We start from the raw sequence: 26,110 nt of genomic DNA on the forward strand, positions 1-26,110 counted from the left end.
ATTTCATTTTTCCCCTAACTACTTTTCCCCAAAAGAATCTCTAATTCTATCAAATAAGTTCAAATTATATTGTCAGGTTAATGGGCTATAAAATCCAAGTTACTGCTTGCATTAAGGAACAAAGATAAGTATCATAAATACCTTGCATAAATTCTGTGATTAAGAATTTTAAATTTGTAAGATGTGACTGTTAAGATCCTAACTTGACCACGCATTAGTAGACAAGTTCTCTGACTCAGTTTTCTCATCTATAAGCTAGCAACCATAATAGAACCTACATGTTTAGAGAATTAAAGCAGTTTATCTATGTAATGATTACATCAGTCCCCAGCAATAGTAATCAGTAGGTATTCATTTGCTATTATTATAGAATAGATTTTAAATCAAAGCATAGATAGTGGAATTCTAGCTGAATCCACTATTCTGGTGAAATCTATTGTTAAGTATTATTCTTTTAGTAAATGTGTACAGAAGTGCCTTTGGAGGCTACTGGGTCAGAGAGGGGTAAAGAAATGAGGCAGTAGACCTTAAATGAGACAGAGAACCACAGATGAACAGCTATTAAGGTAAAGTGGCCACAAGGTCACAAAAGCCTGAGTGATTAGCTTAGGTTAATAGTGCCTTGTTCACAGTGGATGGACATAAAAATAAGACATTTTAAAATCCAGGCGGTATAATAATAAAAAAGTAATTCTATTGTTAAGTTCAACAAACTAGTTTTGTGCTAATGGTCTTATGGAAGATAAAACCAAAGAAACAAATTAAGTACAAAAGAGCAGATAAGCTATTAATTTGATACTTATGTTAAGAATAACGACAGCTAACACTGGCTTATGAGGAGCAATATCCTAAATACCTATTTTAACTTAATCCTTCCAAAATTCTAAGAGGTTGATTCTACCATTTTAATTTACAAAAAGAAAACTGTGATTTGGAACAGAAAGCTAACTTTTCCAAGAGGCCTATAGTTATTATCCAACAGAGCTAGGACTCAAACTCAAGTAGTCTGACTTAAGACACTTGGTTCTTGCTATTTCAATAAATAGCAGTTGTTTTTCCCTTTTTTTCCCCCTCAAAAATCACTCTCTCTATGTCTAGACTAGCTCTTATCTCTACTCCAGAAAGACTCAAAGAACAATCCTGTTATGAGGAAAAAATACTTATAAACCACATATATCTAACAAAGGACTAGGCACCTAGAATATGGCTAAAAACAACAACAACTAGAATACAGGTAAAAGACACGAAGTTCTAGAAGCCAGGTGCTGGTGGCTCACGCCTGTAATCCTAGCTACTCAGGAGACTGAGATCTGAGGATCACAGTTGAAAGCCAGCCCGCAGGAAAGTCCGTGAGACTATCTCCAATAAACCTCTAGAAAACCGGAAGTGGTGCTGTGGCTCAAGTAGTAGAGTGTTAGCCTTGAGCTGAAGAGCTGAGGGACAGCACCCAGGCCCAGAATTCAGGCCCTACGACCGACCAAAAAAAAAAAAAAAAAAAAAAGACACGAGATATTTCAGTGAAGATATGCAGATAGAAAATAAGCATATGGAAAGATGCTCAATATCATTAGTTATTAGAGAGATGCAAATTAAACTACAATGAGTTATCACCATACACCTACCAAATAGCTAAAACAAAAAAATAAGTAGGTTGGCAATGTATCTTAGTGGAAGAATGCCTGCCTATCAGGTATAACGCCCTGGGTTTGATTCCCAGCACTGTAAGAATTAAAAAAAAAAAAAAAAAATCCACCACCAAATATTGATGAAGATAGGGAAAAACTAGTTTCTTTTTTGTATTACTAGTGAGACTCCACTATGAAAAAGTTTTGCTGTTTCAATTCCTTAAAAAAGTAAACACACAACCACTAACAATCCTATCCTGGGCATTTATCTCAGAAATGAACTTAGGTTCACATAAAACCTATACACAGATGTTTACAACAACTTTATTTGTAATAGCAAAAACAAGAAACAATCCAGATGTCCTTTAATGGGTGGACGGTTAAACAAGACACACGGTCTATCCATGACACAGTACGACTCAGCAGGAAGAGAGATGAGCTACTGATACATGCAATAACCCCACTGAATTTCCAGAGAATTACAGCAAGTGAAAAGTGCTAATCTTACTACTCTAAGCGATGAGGTAGGAAGACTGCTTAAGCCCAGGAGTTTGAGGTCAACCAGGGCAACAAAGTGAACCCCTATCTCAACAAAAAGAACAAAACAGTCAATCTTAAAAGTTTATTTGTGGTATATTTCACACATATATAGTATTACTGAAGTGAAATTATGACAGGAATGGTGGCTACATCAGTGGTTGTAAAGGGCTAATGCAGAGGGTAGAGGTATGAGGGACACATACTGTTTACTGAAGGGTATAACAAGGATCTTTGTGGTAACAGAAATGCTCTTTATTTTGATTATATTAATGTCAGTATACTGTTTGTGATACTGTATTTTAATTTTGCAAGTTGTTATCATTGGAGAAAACTGGTAAAGAATACATGGAATTCCTTGTATTATATCTTACAACTGTAAGCAATTAACAAAGAAGTTAAAAATTAAAAAAACCAAAATGCTGGCCAAGCCGGGCGCTGGTGGCTCATGCTTATAATCCTAGCTACTCAGGAGGCTGAGATCTGAGGATCGTGGTTCAAAAGCCAGCCCAGGCAGGAAAAGTCCGTGAGACTCTCATCTCCAACTAACCACCAGAAAACTGGAAGTGGCACTGTGGCTTAAGTGGTAGAATGCTCACTGTGAGCTGAAGAGCTGAGGGGACAGTGAGTTCAAGCCCCACAACCAACTAAAAAAAAAAAAAAGTTGGCCAATTTGCCAAATGACAACCATAAAAAAAAAGTCAATTTAGACTAAATATAAAGCTTTACACCTTAAGTATATACAACTTAAGCAGCAGTAGCAGCATTCAGAAAAACTGAAAAAGTGTTCTGTGGAAATATATTTCTAATTTAGTAAGTAATTTTCTACCTGAAAAGAAATGTAAAAATTAAAAAGTATTTCACATTTTTACAAGATCTGAAGATAGATGATGGTAATTTTATAGCACAATCTGAATTGCAGTAAAACAGTGTTTTCTGGATTAACCTGAAAAGAAAAATAACCTAAGAAAAATTAAAGTTACAAATAGCCCACCCTTTGGGAAAAAAGTGTTTCTTCTTTTAAACCCTTATACCTTTTAGTCTGAAAATACACTGCAGAGCATATTTCAAAATACAATATACACCAGCCAATGTGCAGGAGTCATGCTCACAAATTGGACCTTCATTTTATATGAAGAAGATACTAACACTAACTTAACCACACATGTGGCACAGTAGATAGAGCTGTAACACACAAAGAATTTTAAGCAATCATTTTATAAAATTAAAGTCAACAAACTTGATTAACTACAGCAGAAACAGAAAGCTTAAGAAAGAATGTGGAGGGACTGGGAAGTTGGCTCAGTGGTAGAGTGCTTGCCTTGCATGTCTGAGGCCCTGGGTTCGATTCCTCAGCACCACATAAGCAAAAAGAAAAAAGCCGGAAGTGGCGTTGTGGCTCAAGTGGTAGGAAGTGGCGTTGTGGCTCAAGTGGTAGGGCACTAGCCTTGAGCTGAAGAGCTGAGGGACAGTGCTCAGGCCCAGAGTTTAGGCCCCATAACCGGACCAAAAAAAAAAAGAAAGAATGTGGAATTTAGTTGCCATTTATTGTCAGTAGACAAATGTACTGAAAATCCCGAACAATAAAAATTCTATGAAATACTAAGTGTTTTCTAGTCAGTGTCTGAAACCCTTAAAAAAATTCCCTCCTTTGCATATCACTTTTATAGTAACAATGAAGTTCTTAAAAAATTTCCTCATGTATCAATTACTAAAACTGATCAACTCATTATAATTTTTCTTACATCTTAGAACCTGGCTTCTGACCAAGGCTTGAGGATTTCGCTGTATAATTCACCCCATGGAATTGTTATACGGCTCAAAAGAGATAATATAAACAAAAGAATCTTGTACTCTGCAGAAGCCTACAGATACACAGTCAATCTAGATCAAGGTTTTTTAATGCCTCACAGGCTCTCTTTGGAATCTCCTTCCCTAGTTCTCAACATAAATAACTTACACGTTGCAAAGTTCAGCTCAAAAGTCATATGAAACATCCCCTATCCCACACAAACACACATCACAATCAATTCCTCTTTACTCTTCATCAATTCATCTAAAATATAATAAGCACTTAAGGTATTCTAGACATTGTTATTCACTGAAAGCAAAAAATCTTAAATGTCTTCCATATAATCTAAGAGTATTTCTGAAAAAATACAGTATCTCATAGACCATCATACTTAATTGTTTACTATTTCTCTAACTGGAATGACTCCCAGGGGTAGAGACTGAATCTGATGTATCTTGGATTCCCCAGTGTCTAGTATAATACCTAACACACATGAAACACTCACTAAATGCCTGGTGAATGAATACATGACTAACAAATACTTTTTTTTTTCAGTATTTGGGTTTGAACTCAGAACTCTGCATTTGATCATGCTTCAACCCCAAAGTCTTCTTGTATTGATGAAGTATATACACCAGGGTTAACACTGGAATAGTCTTTGTAAATTTCCATGGGGGAAGGAAACATATTGTGTCATGTCACATCAGACCATATATCATATCACATAACACTACTGGGGAGACAAAAATGTCATATTACACCTCACTATGGCAGAGTACTTTCACCTCCAGTCTTATTAACAAAGTTAAGCACTAACTGAAGTAGACTTGATTTTGGTACTGAACTAAAGTTCAGTATTAAAGTTCCTAACTATGTCATTTTGCTTTACCAACTATTATGCTACCAGTTCTCATAAGCTAAAACTTCAGTTTTCTACTATATAAATAATTCCTGGCATATATCTCAAAATCAGGCACAATGATTCATACCTATTACTCCAGCTATTAGGGAGGTAGAAATTGAGAGGGTTGAGGTTCAAAGCCAGCCTAAACAAAAACTAAGACTTCATCTCAATCAATAAGCTATATACATGGTGATACATTTCTGTCAGCATAGCTATGCAGGAGGTATAAATAGGAATGTAAGGATCCAAGGCTGGCCTGGGCAAAAACTTGAGACACTACCTGAAAAATACCTAAAACAAAAAGGGCTAGGTATATGGCTTAAGTGGTAAGATTGCCTGCCTAGTAAGTAAAAGGCCAAATTCAAACAAAAGCACCATGGGGAAGAGAGGGGGAGAGGGAAGGAGGAGAAAGAAATGATGGATGCCAGACCAGTGGCTCATGCTTGTACCTAGCTACTCAGGAGGCTGAGATCTGAGGATTGAGGTTCAAAGCCAGCCCAAGCAGGAAAGTCCGTGAGATTCTTATCTCCAATTAACCACCAGAAAACTGGAAGTGGTGCTGTGGCTCAAGTGGTAGAGTGCTAGCCTTGAACTGAAGAGCTCAGGGACAGTGCCCAGGGCCCAGAGTTCAACCCATGACCGACAAAAACAAAACCAAACAAACAAACAAAAAATAAAAGATGGCTGTATATTTCAAATCTATAGTTTGAAAAAGTTATAATTTCTTTCTTACACTTTCCAACTTCCAACTTTAGAACATTGCTGTCTGAGATCACTTCACTACCATTACCTTTATCATGCTCTTTTTTTCTTCTTGGAGTAATGTAATACAAAGAATATGTATGTGGTGTGTGTATAATTTCAAGGTAGTTACCATGGAGATAGTAAGAAGTATGGAGTAAGGTTGAAGCACGAATACTGCTGTCCAAATGGGAGTGAGGCTTACTTATTGGCAAGGCAAATTTCCTCAACACCAGTTCCACAGCATAAAACATTCAAGACAATATCTCAACAAAACTATATGTCGTAAATCATAAGCATTCATAAAGAGTTGAAAAATCTAATGTAAATCTTTTATTGCAAAGAGTCTATAATTCCATTTATAGATATTAAGCCTGATTAGTATTTAATAGGAATCATACAATACCTATTAAACAATTACATATAAACATAGAAAAAACTTCTAAGGAAAAAACCCACTGCTTATAAAGGTCCTTTATATAGTCATGGTCCATTCACACAATTAGAATTTCATTATACTAAGAATAATCTTATGTTAAACAGTCAATAAATTAAAAATATAAAACTTTCAGCTAAGTATTGTAATCTGTTGAGGAATAACTTGCTTTACATAAGAGTTGTACAACTGAAAATTTAACTGAAACAAATTTTCAGAGTGCTTTATTATTCTAAAGTTACTTAATCCTATAGCCATTCACTCTCATAATCATACAACACAGGGGGACAGATACCATTCCATCTTAAAAATATGAAAGAACAGACAGAAGCCAGATCACTTATTTTTAAAAGAAATGAAAAGTTACTGGTATTTTAATTCTCAGCAAAATCCATGTCATGCTTGGAAGTAATTAAGGTACATCAACCATTATGGAACTTTTAGAGTAGTTCATGAAAACATTTGTAGTCTTTACTTGTAAGTTTCTACTAAATGACCTATTCCTCATCCCAAGGTAAGCATGAATAAAACTAGGTTAAATGTAAAAAAACAAACAACCTATGCTAAGCTGGTTCCTTAACACAATGAAAAGAAGCAACTCATAGGGAAGGCAGTGTGATGTGAGACAAATATGGAAATAGGTTAGGAAATTGTGTTTAGTAAGAGCTATGCTATTAAATAGTTATGAGACTGTGGCCTACATCCTGTATGAATCTTGTTTCCTCATCTGTAAATAAGAGATGCTTCCCAAAGACTATTACAATAATTTAAAAATTTAAAAGGAACTTCAAGTGGTGCTGTGGCTCAAGCAGTAGAGCACTTGCCTTGAGCTGAAGAGCTGAGGGATAGCACCCAAGCCCAGAGTTCAAGCCCCACGATTGACCAAAAAATTAAAAATAAATTAAATAAAAAATAAATAAATAAAAGGAATTTCATGGGGAATTTGTTTTGCAAAGCAAAAGGTAATTTGTTACAATAATCCCTACAATCATCAAAATCAGATTTCACATGCACAAGTGTTTGTGTATGTGTGTGCATGTGCGCACATGCACACTTTGTAAACTGTAAATATTTGGTGAGTGAGTGAAGAAAACAGCTTTTCTACACTGGGGCTCTACATTGGTTGTCTATTGTTTCATAAAACAATTAGATATAAAATATCTATAGTTCAACAGGAACTGGAGATTCAATAATTCTAGTAACTAAGTCCTTACTCATGAAGCTTATATTCAAGGAGAGTCAAATACTAAAAAATTAAAAAGAACAAGTTGTTATGGACGGTCAAAAATACTTAAGAGTGAATTTTTTTTTGGGGGGTCCGGTCGTGGGGCCTGAACTCTGGGCCTAGGTGCTGTCCCTCAGCTCTTCAGCTCAAGGCTAGCGCTCTTCCACTTGAGCCAGAGCGCCACTTCTGGCTTTTTTCTTTTTGCTTATGTGGTGCTGAGGAATCTACCCCAGGGCCTCATGCATGCAAGGCAAGCGCTCTACCACTGAGCCACCTTCCCAGCCCCATTTAAGAGTGAATTTTTAAAAAGTGCTTTATTGCTGAGTACTGGTGGTTCATACCCATAAGCCTAGCTACTCAAGAGGTTGAGAGCTGAGGATCACGGTTCAAAGCAAGCTTGAACAAGAAAGCCCATGAGACTCTTATCTCCAATTAGTGAACAAAAAAAGCTGGTAAGGTAGCTGTGGTTCAAGGTGGTAGAGTACTAAGCACTAGCCTTGAGTAGAAAAGCTCAGGGACCGTGCTCAGTCTATGAGTACAAGCCCCAGGACCAGCACCTACTCTCTTCCCCAAGCACTGCCAGCCCCCCCCCCCCCAAAAAAGTGCTTTGTTAAACAACAAGAAGGGAGGATCTATTTGAGATGAGAGTTAGTTACCTTTGAGGAGGTAATAAATAAGCTTAGACCATAACGATATGAATGAACAAAGTAAATGGGAAGTAAGAGAAGAGTATTCTAAAGAGGTAAATGCACAGAGACTGAAAAGGGACAAGTTTATTGTGGTTGTGAAAGGAGACAGAGGCTAACATGGCTGGTATCTAGGAGACAAGAGGAGACTGAAATGGATGAAGCAATGAATTTAGGTACCTAGGCAGTAGGTTGATCAGGCAGAGCCCTACAGGCCTATAAAAAATTCATAATTCACTGGTGGAGGGAATAAAGAATGAAGGGAAGATTAAAGTAAAAGCACATTTCAATAAATACGTTAGAAAAAAAAAGATTTTGCTTAGCCACAGTATTTATTTCTATGTCTATGGTTTGGGGTATAGGAGAGAAAGCAGTAAATTGAAATTGATACAACCAGTTGGCTGATAAGTTCCCTGGAGTCCTAAACATGTCTCATTCTCTTCTGGTAACAGACTGCAAATCTCCTTGCCACAGGATGGATTTCTGACTCAAGCTGAGCCAATTACAGTAAGCTATCTACTGGCCTAGGGATAAATCCACGTAGACTCACAGTCCTCTAAATACAAAAAATACAAAATCCTAAAATTTGTAATGTAAAAATCTTGCCACAAAGAAAATTCCAGGTTGAGAAAAATTCATTGGTAAATTATAACATGCATTTAGAAAGAAATAACATCAAGCCCACATAAACTCTGAGAAAATACAAGCAGATAATTCTCAACTCATTTAATGAAGCCAGGATTACACTTACACTAAAACCAGACAAAGATATCTCAAGTATAGAAAATACAGACTTCCCATAAGGATGAGAAAATCCTTAACAGTAATATATACAGAAAACGTTAAATATATCACGAGCAAGTGGGGTTTGTTCTAGGAATTAAAGACTGTTTAATGCATTCCAGTTACAAAGGAGAAAAACAACTCATCCCCCACAGGTGAAAAAAAAAAGAGATATGAAAAATTCAGCCTTATTCATGATAAAAGAATCTCATGGACTTTTTTCCTTGGGCTGGCTTCTAGCTGTGATCCTCAGATTTCAGCCTCCTGAATAGCTAGGATTACGGGCGTAAGTCACTGGCACCTGGCTGATAAAACCATTTTAACAAAATCCACCATCTAAAGACAATGGCCTCAACAGCAATAAACTTACCTAGCACCCAGATCTTAGTTTCTGAGTATATTGTCCAATACAAGGCAACAAGTTTCCCTAGAGAAGGGGTTAACTGCAGAATGAAGGCAGGAGAAATATAAGACAAGCTATGACCAGAAAGTAACTCAAAGAAGAGTGAAGTATGTCAAATGACAGGAGCCAACCTACATGAGCTTCCAATGGCCAAATATGAACATGGTGAACAAGAAAATAATTACAGTATTCCAGCTTACCTAGGAGGCCTTGAATTTAATCGCTACACACATACATACACACACACACACACAAATTATAGAGCTTAATTAAAATTCAGTTATCTATAAGTCTATGCTGATATAAATAACGCGAATAAAATAAATGGTTAAAAAGCAGCTCTTTCTTACAGAATTACAATTGTTAAAAGAACCAATAAGAACAGTAAATCCACAGCAGGCAAACACCATAATGGAGAAAACTGGCCAAGAAATTTAGGTTATCAGTTTTAATAAGACACATGAACATGCTCTATGTCTTGATAAAATGCTCCAAGAAAGGCAATACTGGGTAGTTTTCTTTCCAAATTGGGTATTCTGGCAAACCACTTCCCAATTAAGGACTGTCTGATGTTTCCTACTGACAAATTAAAGTCAGGAAGTTTTATCATAAATTGGAGGGGACTAAGAAAGCATGATAACTAAGTGGAATATGGGAGTCTGAAGTGGATCTTGAAATATACAAAAGGACATTAATGGAAAACTTGTAAATAAAATGTAGTTTAGTTAGTATTTTGTGCCACTTTTAATTTGCTAGTTGATAACTGTACTGGAGTTGGAAAAGCTAACTTTTTAATGTTATCTTATTTTGAAATAATTTTAGACCTACAGAAAAATTGTAAAAAGATTATTTTCATATATCCTTTGCCTAGCTTTTTAGGTAAATTATCACTTCTTTAGGTTTCTTTTGCCTGGTAGTTGTTTTTTTTTTGTTGGTCGTGGGGTCTGAACTCTGGGCCTGGGTACTGGCCCTCAGCTCTTTAACTCAAGGCTACCACTCTACTGCTTGAACCACAGCACCACTTCTGGCTTCTTCTGCTTATATGGTGCTGAGAAATCAAACCCAGGGCCTCATGTATGCAAGGCAAGCATTCTATCAGTGAGCCATCTTCCCAGCCCTGCCTGGTTATTAAACTTCAGTTTGCTTTTTATCTTTTGCTTTTCTCTCTGTCTCTCTGTCCCTCTGTCTGTCTGTCTCTCTCTGGTGATATTGGGGATTGATAAATCCAGGGCATCATGCATATGAGGCAAGTTCTCTACTATTAACCTATATCATCTGCCTAAACTAAGTTTTCTATGATGAAAATAATGGTTTAAGGATATAGCTCAATCCCAGAGTATGTGCCCAACATGTTCTAGGTCCTAAGCTTTTTCTACAGGACAGGGGTGGAAAGGTCAAAACCTCAGTGTTATTAAGGGTATCCAGTAGTGTTTCTGTACATGCTATTGCTGAGACACACTAAAGGGGAAATATGACCATACTCTATCAAAAGCTTTTAAAATGAATATATTCTTCACTATTTATTTATTTATTTGTCAGTTGTGGGGCCTGACCTCTGGGCCTGAGCACTGTCCCTCAGCTCTTCAGCTCAAGGCTAGAGCTCTACCACTTGAGCCATAGCACCACTCCGGCTTTTTCTGCTTATGTGGTGCTGAGGAATCGAACCTAGGGACTCAGCATGCGAGGCAAGCACTCTACCACTGGGCTATCTTCCCATCTTCCCAGCCTTTTTTTTTTTTTTGTCAGTCATGGGGCTTGAACTCTGGGTCTGAACGCTGTCCCTCAGCTCTTCAGCTCTAGACAAGCGCTCTACCACTTGAACCACAGCGCCACTTTCGGTTTTCTGAGTGGTTTATTGTAGATAAGAGTCTCATGGACTTTCCTGCCCGGGCTGGCTTTGAACCACGATCCTCAGATCTCAGCCTCCTGAGTAGCTAGGATTACAGGTGTGAGCCACTGGTACCCAGCTTCATTTTTTTTTTTGAAGGGTGGTGGTGCTATAGATTGAACTAGGGCCTTCAGTAATCTAGGTAAGCACTTGTCTATACCTCTGGCCACATAATGAATATATTCTTTAATTCTGAGAATTTATTTTAAGAAAATAACTATGGATATATGTAAAATAGTAAAGATTGAAAATGATCTAAAAGGTCAATATTAGGGAAATGGCTACATGAATTATGGTTAATTTATATTACGAAACAAATGCATTTACATATTTAAAAATACAAAGAATATGGGAAAAGGCTAACAAAAATGTTACAGAATCTGTATTAATAAGTGATTTAAATTTTCTTTTTATGTTGCTGAAGTAGTCATACTTTTTTTTTTCTTTTCCCATCTTGGGGCTTGAACTCAGGTCCAAGCACTGTCCCTGAGCTTCTTTTGCTAAGGGCTAGTAATCTACCACTTGAGCCACAGTTCTAATTGTGGTATTTTCTGTTTATGTGGTACTGAGGAATTGTACCCAGGGTTTCATGCACCTAGGCAAGCACTCTACCACTACACATTCCCAGCCCCTAGTCATACTTTTAAAAATAAGTATTATAAAGAACATCTATACCTTTTGTTATTTTAAATAAGTTAATTTTTGGGAAAAAAAATCTCAGGGCACTTAGCAAATGCAATAAAACACTGAAAGCCAGAGGGTGCTTTCAATATTATTTTGTAAATATATAGCCAAAATCTTAAATAATTTAAGATTTTGGCTATATATTTTATATATATATATATATATATATATATATATATATAACCTAGCAAGTATTGGTTGGTTGGTTATTTATTAATTTATGTATTTATTTATTGTGCCAGTCCTGGGGTTTAAACTCAGAGCTAGCATTCTACCATTAGAGCCATAGCTCTACTTGTGGATTTTTGATGGTTAATTGGAGACAAGAGTCTCATGGACTTTCTGCCCAGACTGGCCTTGAACTATAATCTCAGATCTTAGCTCCTGAGTAGCTAGGATTACAGGTATGAACCACTGGTGCTCAGGTTTGTAATTTATTTTTTTAAACACTGATTTTTTTTTTTTTTTTAATGTCTGTGTTCCAATATTGAGAGCCAAGGTGAAGATCTTGCTTTTAGTCTTTAACAATTCTTGGAATTCATTAAATGGTCAAAATCCACTTAATTTCATCCTGACTCAGTTTTTCTTTGTACAGGATGAAGAAAAGCTTCCCCACAAGAATGTCTGTCTGTCTGTCTGTCTGTCTGTCTATCTATCTATCTGTGTGTATGTATGTATACATACACACATATACAGTATATCAGTAGACTTTGTACTTTGATGAAACAAAAATGGAAACGTGAGCAAGTTCATACTTGTAATCCTAGCTACTCAGGAGGCTGATCTCTGAGAATCACAATTGGAGGCTAGTCTGGACAGGAAAGTTTGTGAGATTCTCATTTCCAATTAACTACCAAAAAGCTGGAATAGAACTGTGGCTCAAGTGGGAGAGTGAAAAAAGCTAAGAGAAGTGTCCAAGCTCTGAGTTCAAGCCCCAGAACCTGTATAGACACACAAAAATTTGTTTTACAGGGCTGGGAAGATGGTTCAGTGGTAGAGTGCTTCCCTTGCATGCCTGAGGCCCTGGGTTCGATTCCTCAGCACCACATAAGCAAAAAGAAAAAAGCCGGAGGTGGCGCTGTGGCTCAAGTGGTAGAGCGTTAGCCTTGAGCTGAAGAGCTGAGGGACAGCGCCCAGGCCCAGAGTTCAGGCCCCACGACCAGACCCCCCCTCCCCCCCAAAAAAATTGTTTTACTTCTGTTTCCCACCATTTTTATAACCTTAAGCGAATTACTTAAGATACATGTACTTCAATTGCTTCCTTCCTTCCTTTGGTTAGTAGTGGGGCTTTAACTCAGGGCATGGACGCTGTCCCTGAGCTCTTTTGCTTAAGGCTAGCACTCTACCCCTTTGAGCCACAGCTCCATTTCTGGCTTTGTAGTGGTTAACTGGAGACACAAGTCTCACAGACTTTGCCACCCAGGCTAGTTTTGAACTGAAATCCTCAGATCTCAGCCTCCTGAATAGCTAAGATTACAGGCATGAGCCATTAGTGCCTGGTTCTAGTTTTTTTCCTATAAAACGAATATGAAATTCTATGCTTTCTTTTAATAATTAATAAATATAAAACTTCCTGCAAATTCTTTTAATAAAATATAATGCATAATGCGTTTTAAAGTAATGACATAAAGGATATTAGACATAAAGGATCATTCTGGTATACTATTTTCAACTTCAAATTATTCTTTCTAAAACTACTACATTTCTAACTGCTTCATTAGTCTTTCTTTTCTTTGAGAAATGGTTTTACTGTATTACTATATAATTCAAAGTAGCTTCAAACTTGTGATCCTGCTGCCTCAGCTTCTCAACTATAAGGATTACGGACATGTATTGCCACATCTGGCCACCTGGCAATAAATAATACAAACATAATACAATCTAATATTTATTTTGTACTTTTTGAATATTATATCCCTTAAACTACTCTGTACCTGTATTAATATAGTTGTGGATGTAATGCTTATTTTTTTTAAGTGTTCTTGATCAGATATAAAAACAACTACCAAAGCTGAAAATGACTAAAAACTAAACTCTAGGGAAGACTGCCCCCTTGTGCCAATCAGTAACATTGGGCAAATTAAGAAAGAATAATTAGTTCCAACATTGCAAGTACACAGGTTCCTAAAAAGACCTTCATTGAGCCAGGCGCTTGTGGCTCATGACTGTAGCTACTTTAGCTACTCAGGAGGCTGAGATCTGAAGATCATAGTTCAAAGCCAGCCTGGGCAGCAAAGTCCGTACGACTCTTATCTCCAATAAACCACCAGAAAACCTGAAGTGGCACCGAGGCTCAAGTAGTACAGGGCTAGCCTTGAGCTGAAGAGCGCAGGGACAGCGCCCAAGCCCAGAGTTCAAGCCACACGACCAAACAAACAAACAAAAAAAGACCTTCATTGGCTGATGGTATAGTTTTGTAGCAGAGCACTTATCTAACATGCATAAAATCTTGTATTCAATTCCCAGCACCACACACATACACACACAAAAGATCTCCCTTTCTTTTCTCTTCCCTCCCTCTTCTCTCTGTTTGTGCATGTGGTATGTATGTAGACAGGGTTTCAATATTACCCAGGCTGGTCTTAAACTTGTGGGTTAAAGCAATCCTTCTCAGAGCTGGGACTACAGAAATACACTATCTCACTAGGCTTTTTCTATGTTCTGATTTTAACAGCTGATATTTAAAGTGGAGACCTTTAAAAACAAGTGAATTGACAGTACCTTAAGCTCATATGACATAACTAGTTCATGAAATGCAGTAGTAAATATCAACATTATTCCTAACACTATCATGGGTACAAGTTAAATCAAATACTCATAGGCTAAGTTCAGAAATAAGTGATTTTCTGATCCTTAAGTTATACAAAAATAAAAGCAAGAAGATAAAACAAAGTAGTATGCTGTGGTTATAGCTCAGTGGCAGAGTATTTGTCTAACATGCATAAGGATGCTCAGTTTAATTTCCAGAAGCAGTCAAAACAAAACAAAGAAACAGTGACTTGTTTTAAAATACATACGTAAGTGCTTAGGTATTTTCTTCAGAAATGGTAGAAAAAGTTCTTTTTTAGATTTGATACACAGCCTACTTACCCTTTATAAAGCTTTAGTATGTTAGTAATAGAACACTCAAACATAAATTAACAGTATAATTACTATTGTTATTACTAGTATAGTATACACAAAAGCATTGAGAGTGATAGTCTTACTAAAGAAATGTAACCCCTGTAATCTGCTCAAAGTCCTAATTGGCAGTGACTTTTGAGCTGGTTAAATTTATCTGTTAAAAAGCTTGTAGAGTTGAGATTACGTCCTTCTTGAGATCTGTCTAAAGGCCTACACAGGTAGGCATTGTTGGGGCCACTAAAAATCAAGTTCCTCCGCCAGCCAAAAAATGCTTTTATAAACCAAGGTGTTAAACAGGCTGTGCTGCTGTAGCCCAAGAAAGGCCTGTACATTTGTTAAAGGTTAAATATTGTAAATAAGCCACTTTAAACAGGCGCCCAGAGGCAGTGGGCGGTATTTAGAGTGCCAATCAGTCCCAGGTTAATAACATCTACTGGGTTTTATTTTAAAAAACCCAGACAAGTAATTGTTAGTCAATTGTTAATAAGTTATAGGTAACCCCTATCTCATTGATCTTCTTGTTGCTTTAATTGGAGATAAAAGGGCTTTTATAACAAAGTCTCCTTTTGCCACAGTTCAAAGCCATCCCCGGCACAAAAAAATCCCTCTAAAACTCCATCTCCCAGCTAATCAGCAAGGAGCCAGGCTGGAGGCATGGCCTGAGACTCTCACCTCTAAGTACCCACCCAAAGGCTGAAAGTGGCATTGTGACTCCTAAGTGGTAGAACACTAGCCTCAAGCAGAAATGCTCAGGGACAATGCCCAGGCCTTGAGTCCAAACCGTAAATGCCAACTAGGACAACCTATCCCAGAAATGGACGCTGAGACACCCACCAGGACAAAGTCAGTCCTGACAATGGAAAACCATGGAGAGGAGTAAGAGGAGATGACATTCTAAATGGAGTCACTTTATGCTCGCCTTTTCAAAATTAATCAGAGCTGGGAGATCAAGAAAAATAGTTGCTTGCCCACCTAATGTCCATACTGTCTATCTTCTAACTGGGCAAAAAGTTAGGAGTCTTGCCTTTGCTACCTGCTATATGTATTTATAGTAGCTTCTGACTGGTACTTCCAAACAGTCCTTTATGCTCCCCCTACCCAGTTACTCAAAAGACCTTAGACACCCCCTTTCTGCCTTCTTGCCCCGAGTCCAGTTATTTCACATTCCCTGTAATGAGCTACAACTGGGCTTTATACTCCAAATAAAACGTTTCTGGCTCATGGCCAATGTGTGTTCTCCTATGTCATTCATGTTAACTGACCTTGTCACCTTGTCAGCTTTTGCCTGATCTTTCCAAAAGTCTCTTTCAACAGGGTAACATCCCCTGCCCAGGACCATTTGGAAACAACTCAAGGCCATCCTGTTCCTTCAGGCAAGCAGAGACATCACTTACACTGCCCTGCCTTGCCCAGTACAGACCCGGACCCTAAAGACCCCAGCTCCAGGGATACCTTGATGACCCCAGTCCAGCAGGAAGTAGCCAAAAGAGCCCAAGACACCTGTTGGCTCTGGTACCTTTAAATATTTCTGCTACCCCTCTCCTCAGGTTACTGTGATCCTAAAGCAGGAAAGTCTTATTCCCCATCCTCCAAGATGCCGGGAGTCAGGTATCATGCTATGTTTCCAATTTGAGACAGAAATGGCAATTTCAGGTCTTTGATAGCCCCTTCTGGAAATCAATCCCTCCATGTTATCCTCTCTTGAGGTACTAACAACAATTTTTGCCTTTTATTAATTGTGTCTTACATTTTAGATAACTATTGCCATGGAAAAAGGAGGACTTTAATAACCAAACTGTCAAATAGATGCTTCATGGATGGTACCAGGCCAACCAACAAAGCAGAGACCCCTGACTATTTCATCCCTTGACAGCAGGAAGTAGCTCCAGAAGAAACAAACTCCGCCCATACCCCTTGGCCTGATACCTCCTATTCTTATTAAACAACAGAGTGGGGAATGTAGTATTATGCTCACCTTTGGTCCTCAGCTCTTCCCAGATGGGGGGGGAGGGAATCCTCCCATTCCTGGAGTTCCCACCATATAGCGAGCCCCTCCCTCTCTCTGCCCAGTCCCACCTGAACTCCCATCTACCTCACTTCCTATCTCTCAGACCCTCCTGCTACCTGGATGGGGACGGAGGCCATGTGCTCCCTCTTGGGGGAAATATGTCTCCTCTAATAAACCTTATAATAATCTTTCTCCTGTGCCTGCCTGCCTCTGCATGGTCCCCTGGGATGGATGTGTCAGATCCTCCTCTTTCAACACCTGTAAAGTAAAACACTCAAAAGCACCTTAACATTAAACCTGAATCTCTGAAACTACTGCAGGACAGAATAGGAGAGACACTTGAACTAATAGGCACAGGAAGGAACTTCCTGAACAGAATCCCAGGGTCACAACAAATTGGAGAGAGACTCGACAAATGGGACTACCTTAAAATAAAAAGCTTCTGCACAGCTAAATCTATTGCAACCAAGCTAGAAAGACAACCAACTAATTGGGAAAAAATATTTACCAGCAATATATCAGACAAGGGGTTAACATCCAGTATATACAGGGAACTCAAGAAACTAATTCCTCTCAAACCTAACAAACCAATTACTAAATGGGCAAGGGAACTAAAGAGGGACTTCTCAGATGAAGAAATAAAAATGGCAAAGAAACACATGAGGAAATGTTCACCATCCCTGGTGGTGGAGGAAATGCAAATAAAGACAACCCTGAGATACCACCTTACCCCAGTCAGAATGTCCCACATCCACAGATCAGCCAACGACAAATGCTGGAGGGGATGTGGAGAAAGAGGAACCCTATTACACTGCTGGTGGGAATGTATACTTATACAACCACTTTGGAAAGCAGTCTGGAGGGTCCTCAGAAAGCTAAAGATTGACCTCCCTTACGACCCAGTCATACCACTTCTAGGCATCTACCCTGAATAACAGGAACCAATATACAAGGACACGTGCACCTCCATGTTTATTGCAGCACTGTTCACAATAGCTAGGATATGGAAACAACCTAGGTGCCCCACACAGATGAATGGATCCAAAAATTGTGGTATCTATACACAATGGAATATTATGCAGCCATTAGAAATGACAAAATAATGGCATTTGCAGGGAAATGGATGGAGCTAGAAGAAAACATGTTAAGCGAGGTAAGCCAAGAGCAAAGAGACAAATGGTACATGGTCTCCCTGATAAGTGGATGTTAAATCCAAAATGTTAGGTGATACGACAAAATTAACAGGACTTAAGAAACAAAGAACTTCCACTCATCTGGTCGAACCACTACTAAATAACCCCATGCTGCTGATCACATGTATGATGTATGTGTACACCGTTATATGTTATAGACTGCGATAGACAATTTGCTCCAGGAAAGTTAGAATGAGCTTGTGACTTTAAATGAGCATCATTATTCCACAATACTGTGAAATTTGGGAAATTATGTAATCACTTAATCACAATAAAAAAAAAAAAAACACCAGAAAACTAGAAGTGGCGCAATGGCTCAAGTGGTAGAGCATGAGCCTCGAGCTGAATTGTTCAGGGACAGCTCCCAGGCCTAGAGTTCAAGCCCCACGACACAAAAAAAAAAAAAAAAAAAAGAGAGAGAGAGAGAGATCTTTCATGCGATTGTTTCTAACATATTTATAAGATTATATCTTTGTTGCCTTGTATGTCCCTCCCCCATGGTACAACCCCTGCTTTCTGCTTTCACTATATATGATGTTGGTATATGTGGAGGGGAAGGGAAAAAACAAATAGTTAAAACAGGGATACAGGAGGACCCATTGCAACAATGAGATGTACAAGTCGTTATGTCAAAAAAACGAACTTTACAACTTTGGTGGGGGTGGGGCAGGGGGGAGGATAGGAAGGGATGGGAAGGGGAAAACAATAAAAGAAAAAAAAACACTCAAAAGCATCCTATCTTTCCTAATTATGTTTGGAACCACTGCAATTTCACTTCTCTGGAGTAGCTGTTAGGAGAACTAGCATGAGAAAACAGACAGTGCACAGACATTCAAAAATACCTACTTTCGGAGGTGGTCATGTTCTTTCAAAAACAATTCCGTTCTCCTGTTGTTTATTCCAGACCCACTTTTATAAGACCTAGAACAGATAAAGAAAAATTAAGAACACTTTCGGAAGATACTGTAAAATCAAATTAAGAAACTACCCTAGTGACATCAAGAGACAAATTCTATGTCTTCATACTTTTGAATAATTAAAGTACATATTTTAAAATTTCTAAAACTGCTATTACAAATACGAATGTTTTGCTGTTTTTCATCAAAATAACCCCAAATTCTTGCAACAAAACGTCTTCTTTCTCCCTTGTCTGTACCTTCATTTGCTCCAGGTAAAAGCACACTTTGAGGCTGTAAGCACACATCTCATGGAGCAGGAGTGCTTCCCTCTTTCCCTCCCTGCCCAACTGGGAGATTTCAATATTAATCTCCAACACTTTAAAACTGACCAAAAAAGAGGAAAAAAAATAAAAATAAAAGGACTGCAGTCATGGCTCAAGTGCTAGAGCCTAGTAAGTATGAAGCCCTGGATCCAAACTCCTGTACTGCCAAAAACTTTTTAAAAACTTAAAAGTCTTTCATTACTACTGTGAATACTTTTGTTCTTCTTATTCCTACTAATAAGGAAAAGAATGATTTTTTAAAAATTCATTAACTGGCCAGGTACCGGTAGGTAGATCATGCCTGTAATCCTAGCTACTCAGGAGGCTGAGATCTGAGGATTGAGATTCAAAGCCAGGGAAGACTGTGAGACTCATCTCAAATTACCAAAAAGCTGGAAATAGAGCTGTGGCTTAATTGGTAGAGTTCCAGCCTTGAACAAAGCTCAAGGACAGTGCCCAGGCCTTGAGTTCAAGCCCCAGGACCGGCACCAAAAAAAATGAAATTTATTAACTGCACAAATACTATAGAGAGACAGAGTGCTGCTGTTAGAACTGAAAGACTGGTGAGAGGCAGCACTACGGCACAAAGCACAAGGATGTGCCAGGAAAGTGACAGTATTTCAAGGCTGCATTAATATCTGCCTGAATGTGTGACTGTTGGAGTAAGGAGTAAAAGTTAGGTGGTAATCAGGAAGGAAACAGAGAGAGGTCAGATATTGGCAATAAATTTTTAGGGTAAGAGATGAGAAAATACATGAAAGAATTATCTGAGCTGGACTCTGAATTAACTAGGAAGGTAATGATTAGCAGGGACTCATGGTAACACTAGGGTCAACACAGGACTGGCAGTAAAATGGGAATTAGAAACCCTAGAATCTAAATCTTGGCTTCACTAATCAATTGATTATTAACCATAGACATACTCTAAATTTTAAAAAAGTTCTACAAATAACATAAAAAGTAACTTACTCAATATCTTTTCGTACTGATCCCATGAGATTTTCCCTTTCCCGTATTGCCATAAAATTTGCTTTGGTTTTATGGAACTCATGTGTGTAATCCTGAAATAAATCAACATCCAGTCTCAATAGAAGTTAATTATGTATGTTCATTTCATTGAACTAGTTGTGGTTTGTCATCATACAGCAAATTTTAAACTACCATCCCTATTTTCTAGTACCCTGTTATAAGACCTAGAACTATTGAGGAAAAAGTTCTAAGATTAAAAAAAAAACTATTTTCAATGTATGATATTCAGTGTGTAAGTTGATTTTGAAAGAAATCTCCCTGTCCAAAAGCAGAATAATTCCATTCCTTTCTATACTTAAATCTTCTATGTCCTTCTGTAGAATTTCACATGTACAATTTCCACACATTTCTTATTAAATTTATACAGAAGGATTTTAGTTTCTTTCTAGTAGTTTTCTTTTCTTTTTTTTTGGCATTAAAGGTTGAACACAAGGCTTTGTGCATTCTGTAACTGAGCTACACTCCCTGCCCCTTCTATTATACTAACAGGTTATTTTTTGTATGTAGGAAAAATATTTGCTTTGATAATTTATTTAGTAAACTATCACTTCATGGAATTTAGTTAATTTTTTTTTGGGGGGGGGGGGGCCAGTCCTGGAGCTCAAATTCTGGGCTTGGGCACTGTCCCTGAGCTCCTTTTTGCTCAAGGTTAGTACTCTACCACTTGAACCATAGCACCACTTCCAGCTTTTCTGTGATTAATTGGTGATAAGAGTCTCATGGACTTTCCTGCCTGGGTTGGCTTTGAATTGTGATCTTCAGATCTCAGTTTATTGTGTAGCTAGGATTACAGGCATGAGCCACCAGTGCCTGGTTTTAATTTTCTTAAGTATACCAGACATATCACCTTATCTTGCTTCATTATAGGAATTTTGTCTCTTCCTTCCCAATTTCTCTTTTCTCTCTTCTCTCTCCTCCTCCTCCTCTTAGCTTAATTGTACCACCCAAAACTACCAAAACAATCATGGGATACATCTGTGGTGACAAAAGGCATCCTTCGGTTGTGTTGCTTTTTCCTTTAATGGGAATGCTGTTTGTGCTTTACCACTAACAATAATGGTAGCTTTTAATCTGATATTCAAACTTCTGCATTAGGTAAATAAAATATTTTTTATTTGTATACATTTACTTAATGAGTATGTGTTGGTACTGGAGCTTTAAAAAACCATTTTGTTGATTGGTTCCTTTTGGGTTTTTTTCTTTTTCTTTTTTTGTCTTAAAAAACCCTCTTATTATAAAGGTGATATACAGACGGGTTACAGTTACATAAATCAGGTAATGAGTATATTCCGTTTTGGACAATGTCACTCCTTCCCTTGCTCTCTCCCAGGTTTTCCCTCCTGTCCCCACACACAAGTTGTATAGATTATTTTCAACATATCCTTTTGGTTTTTACCTGTAGTATGTCTCTATGTCGTTGTAATGTATGCATCAGTGCTGCATTCAAGGAGGGGACGCCGGCACTATTGGTATATTCTGCCATTTTATCATTTACCCCTGTAAGCTAAGAAGGGAAAATATTTTAGAAAGCACTATAAATAGCTAAAAGTAAACTCTTTGCCCATATGTCCTTTTGGCAGACCACAAGACAATAAACACAAACCAAAACAAAACCCCAAATTCAGTACTTCCCCTAAATAATCCATAAAGGCTAAAATAATAGCCATATAACATGGAGATGGCTGTCAAAAAAAAACTCCAGTAGCTTTGGAAGAAGCACACCTTGAATGGATGATTTCAACAAACATATCTGCATTAATATAATGCAGTTACATCTAGTATTCAGATACTAGCAGAATGGCCATTATACAGAAAGCACTTACCCTTGCCAAAAGCTGTTCAATCTCTATTGCCATTGTCTCAAACATTCTGTCTTGGCTTGATCCATTTAAAAGCGGTGTTGTATCAGAACTAAAGAGAAAGTAAAGAAAATTCATTACTCAAGTTGTTCAAAACACTCTTAAAGAGATCGAGTAAATACTTCCTCTAACTCTGGAAACTGATTTTTATAAAACATTTCTTATAAAGAGAATATATTTTATGCTATTAAATACAGTATAAAATACAACTGAATGTGTTAGACATGGTACACACCTGTAATCTGAACACTCTGGCATATGAAACAGGAGGACTGTGAGTTTAAGACCAGCTTGATTACAGGGTGAGTTCTAGATTAGCCTAAGTCTTACAGTGAGACTCTGCTTCAAAACAAAAAAACAAGCACTGGGAATGTGGCTTAGTGGTAAAATGCTTGCCTAGTATGCATGAAGCCCTGGGTTCAATTCCTCAGTACCACATAAACAGAAAAAGCTGGAAGTGGCACAGTTGCTCAAGTGGTAGAGTGCTAGCCTTGAGCAAAAGAAGCTCAAAGACAGTACCCAGGCCCTGAGTTCAAGCCCCAGGACTGGAAAAAAACACCACCCACAAAACCAAAAAAAACCAATACAACAAAAAACGAAAGCACATCCAACCAACAAAATAACTGAATATAAAGACATTCCAAATGCTTGTTTGTGGTTTCCCAGGTGATAGTAACTTAAGTGTCTAATTATACCCTAAATTTGAAGAACAAATTATGTAAAAGGAAACTAAACAATGGAGTTTGGCTCAGTCATAAGGAACAAAATTATGTCATCTGCAGGAAAAATGACAGAATTAGATATCATCATGTTAAGCAAAATAAACTAGACTCAGAAACATATTACATCTTTTCTCTTACATGTGGAATTTAGATTTCTAAAAAAATCCAGGTATAGTGACTGATGTCTGTAATCCTAGCTACTTGGGAGACTGAGATCAGAAATATCATGGTTGGAGGTCTGCCTAGGCAAAAATGTCCAGATACAATCTCAACCAATAAAAAGCTGGGAGCAGTGGTCTGTGTCTATCATCCCAGCTACCTAGGAAGCATAAATAGCAGGATTTTGGCCCACATCAGACTGGACATGAGATCTTATTAAAAAAAATAATCGGGGGTGGGGATGGGAAGGGATGGGAAGGGGAAACAAAGGAGACAACAATGCTTGATAAGAAATGTACTCAATTACCTTGCCCTTGTAACTGTAACCTCTCTGTACGGTATTTTCACAATAAAAAATTTTTTTCAAATGAATCAAAAAGGGTGGGAGGTATTGCTCAAGTAGTAGAGTACCTGCCTACCAAGCTCAAATCCTTAAGTTCAAACTCCAGTACCACAATAAATAGACCTGAAAGTAGAATGGAGACTATTTGGCAAGAGGAATGGGATCAGTGGGATAGGGAGGTAAGAGGGTATTTGGGAACAAAAAGATCAGAGTACATAATGTGCATGTATGGAAATGTTATGATGAACTCCATTAAAAATGTACTAAAAAAAATCTGGGTGCCAGTGGCTCATGCCTGTAATCCTGGCTACTCAGGAGGCTGAAATCTAAGGATCACAGTTCAAAGCCAGCCCGGGCAGGAAAATCCGTGAGACTTTTTTGTTTTTTGGTCTGTCGTGGGGCTTGGACGCTATCCCTCGGCTCTTCAGCTCAAGGCGAGCACTCTACAGCTTGAGTCACAGTGCCACTTCTCCTGAGACTCTTATCTACAATAAACCACTAGAAAACTGGAAGTGGAGCTGGGAGCCATTGGCTCTCGCCTGTAATCCTAGCTACTGAGGAGGCTGAGATCTGAGGATCACGGTTCAAAGCCAGCTCGGGCAGGAAAGTCTGTGAGACTCTTATATCCAATAAACCATTAGAAAACCAGAAGTGGCGCTGTGGCTCAAGCGGTAGAGCGCTCGCCTTGAGCTGAAGAGCACAAGGACAGTGCCCAAGTCCAGAGTTCAAGCCCCATCACCAACAAAAAAAGAAAAGAAAAAAAAAAGTACCCAAAAAGTAAACTATAAACTCCTTATAAAAGAAGGCATAAAAATGTTTTATATTATGGAGCCTGTGATAATCCTTCAGGGTATGTGTGTGGTACTAGTCCTGGGGTTTGAACTCAGGGCATAAAAATGTTTTATAGTTACATTATGGAGCCTGTGATAATCTTTCGGGGTGTGTGTGTGTGTGTGTGTGTGTGTGTGTGTGTGTGTGTGTGTGTGTGTGTGTGTGTGTGTGTGTGTGTGTGTGTGTGTGTGTGTGTGTGTGTGTGTGTGTGTGTGTGTGTGTGTGTGTGTGTGTGTGTGTGTGTGTGTGTGTGTGTACGTATGGAGCCTGTGATAATCTTTCAGGGGTGTGTGTGTGTGTGTGTGTGTGTGTGTGTACGTATGGAGCCTGTGATAATCTTTCAGGGTGTGTGTGTGTATACGTATGGAGCCTGTGATAATCTTTTGTGTGTGTGTGTGTGTTACTAGTCCTGGGGTTTGAACTCAGGTGTGTGTGTGTGTGTGTGTGTGTGTGTTACTAGTCCTAAGGTTTGAACTCATTGAACTCAGGGCCTGGGCCCCGTCTCTAAACTTTTTGGCTTAAGGCCAGCATTCTACCACAAAAGCCATAGCTCCACTTTCTGCTAATTGCCGGTTAATTGGCAATGTCTCATGAACTTTCCTGCCCAGGCTGGCTTTGAACTCCAATTCTTGGATCTCAGCATCCTAGGATTATAGGCATATGCCACCAGTACCCAGTATTTTTCAAGTTTTTACCCTCCAAAATTATGATTCCTTAAATTCTTCTTTCTTTTCACAACCCTTACCAAGAAGAAATAAAATTGAAATGTTCTAGAGTGAACTAGTTAGCAATTGATAAATATAGCCAGCCACCTTCAGCATGTTTTCATCATAACCTTCTATTAATTCCATTCATGATATGCAATCACCTCATCTTGTTTAGCAAAAACATGATTTTTTTTTTAATATCCTATCAATTAGTCAAAAATTTAACTTTTTTGGTGGAACATTTTAGATACTCAAATTCCTTCAAGTTTTTATAGCCTTTCCTGAAAAAAAAAATGCTATCCCTTACCCCAAGTAATTACTATCATCTGAGCATCTTAATACAGATCAGTTATTTGGACAGAGACAAATGCCCATACAATGATCATATTCTCAAATCTTATTGAAGGCTTTATTTGTCCTTTGGTAAAACAAATAATTATCAGTTCAACACCAAAAAGTACCTCAGCTACTGTACTTGTATGTTTCCCAGCAATAACCAGCAGCAAAATAGCCAAAGTAGCTAACGATTTATTTATTTTTGAGACAGGGTCTTGTTGTATAGCCCAAGCTGGCCTGGAACTCTCAATCTTCCTGTGTCAACATCCTAAGGGTTGGAATTATAGGCATAAAACACTACACCAGACTTTAGTAATGATTTTTATTATTTTGACAGGTATGTGGTTTGAACTCAGGGCCTCACACTTTATAGACAAGCACTCTACCATTGGGCCATACCTCTGGCCCTTTTCATGTAGGTTATTTTTTAGATAAAAGTCTTGATTCTTGTCCAGGCATTTACCTGGACCTTGATCTGCCTGTTTTAAGTTTTTCAACACAGTGGATGACAGGCAAGTAGTACTTCTATCCTCCCAATCTCAGCCTCCCAAGTAGATAGGATATGGGCATGAACCACCAGTACCTGGCTATTTTGAGTTTTTAAAAACAAGGTCTAAAGAAAGGTTTGCTTCTCCAAACATTCCAATTTTATCTTTTCTGAAATATGACTATCAATATTTGTTTTGTTTTGCTTTTTAGGTAGCACTGGGGTCTGAATTCAGGGCCCTGCCATTTGCCAGTTAAGTTACCCCCCAGCATCCAATTTGCTCTAGTTACTCTCTGAATAGTATTTCATGTATATGTCAGGCTGGCCTGGACTCTGATCCTATTTATGCTTCCCAAGCAGGTGAGTTGACAGATATCCACCACTGTA

General features: G+C 38.2%; 1 protein-coding gene across 2 annotated transcripts in view; it reads right to left on the reverse strand.

Moving 5' to 3' along the window:
* Gosr1 (golgi SNAP receptor complex member 1) overlaps positions 1-26,110 on the reverse strand; it is a 41,985-nt gene that overhangs the window by 9,288 nt on the left and 6,587 nt on the right. For both annotated transcript variants that reach the window (XM_042692130.1, XM_042692123.1), the window contains exons 3-6: positions 22,103-22,190; positions 21,676-21,783; positions 20,220-20,311; positions 18,875-18,949 (exon numbers count right to left, since the gene is read on the reverse strand). In XM_042692130.1, the coding sequence (XP_042548064.1) occupies positions 18,875-18,949; positions 20,220-20,311; positions 21,676-21,783; positions 22,103-22,190 (363 nt within the window). The remainder of the gene's footprint in view (positions 1-18,874; positions 18,950-20,219; positions 20,312-21,675; positions 21,784-22,102; positions 22,191-26,110) is intronic.

Source organism: Dipodomys spectabilis, unplaced genomic scaffold, assembly GCF_019054845.1.
Source record: "Dipodomys spectabilis isolate Male_0828 unplaced genomic scaffold, ASM1905484v1 ptg000004l, whole genome shotgun sequence".
NCBI classification, from domain to species: domain Eukaryota; kingdom Metazoa; phylum Chordata; class Mammalia; order Rodentia; family Heteromyidae; genus Dipodomys; species Dipodomys spectabilis.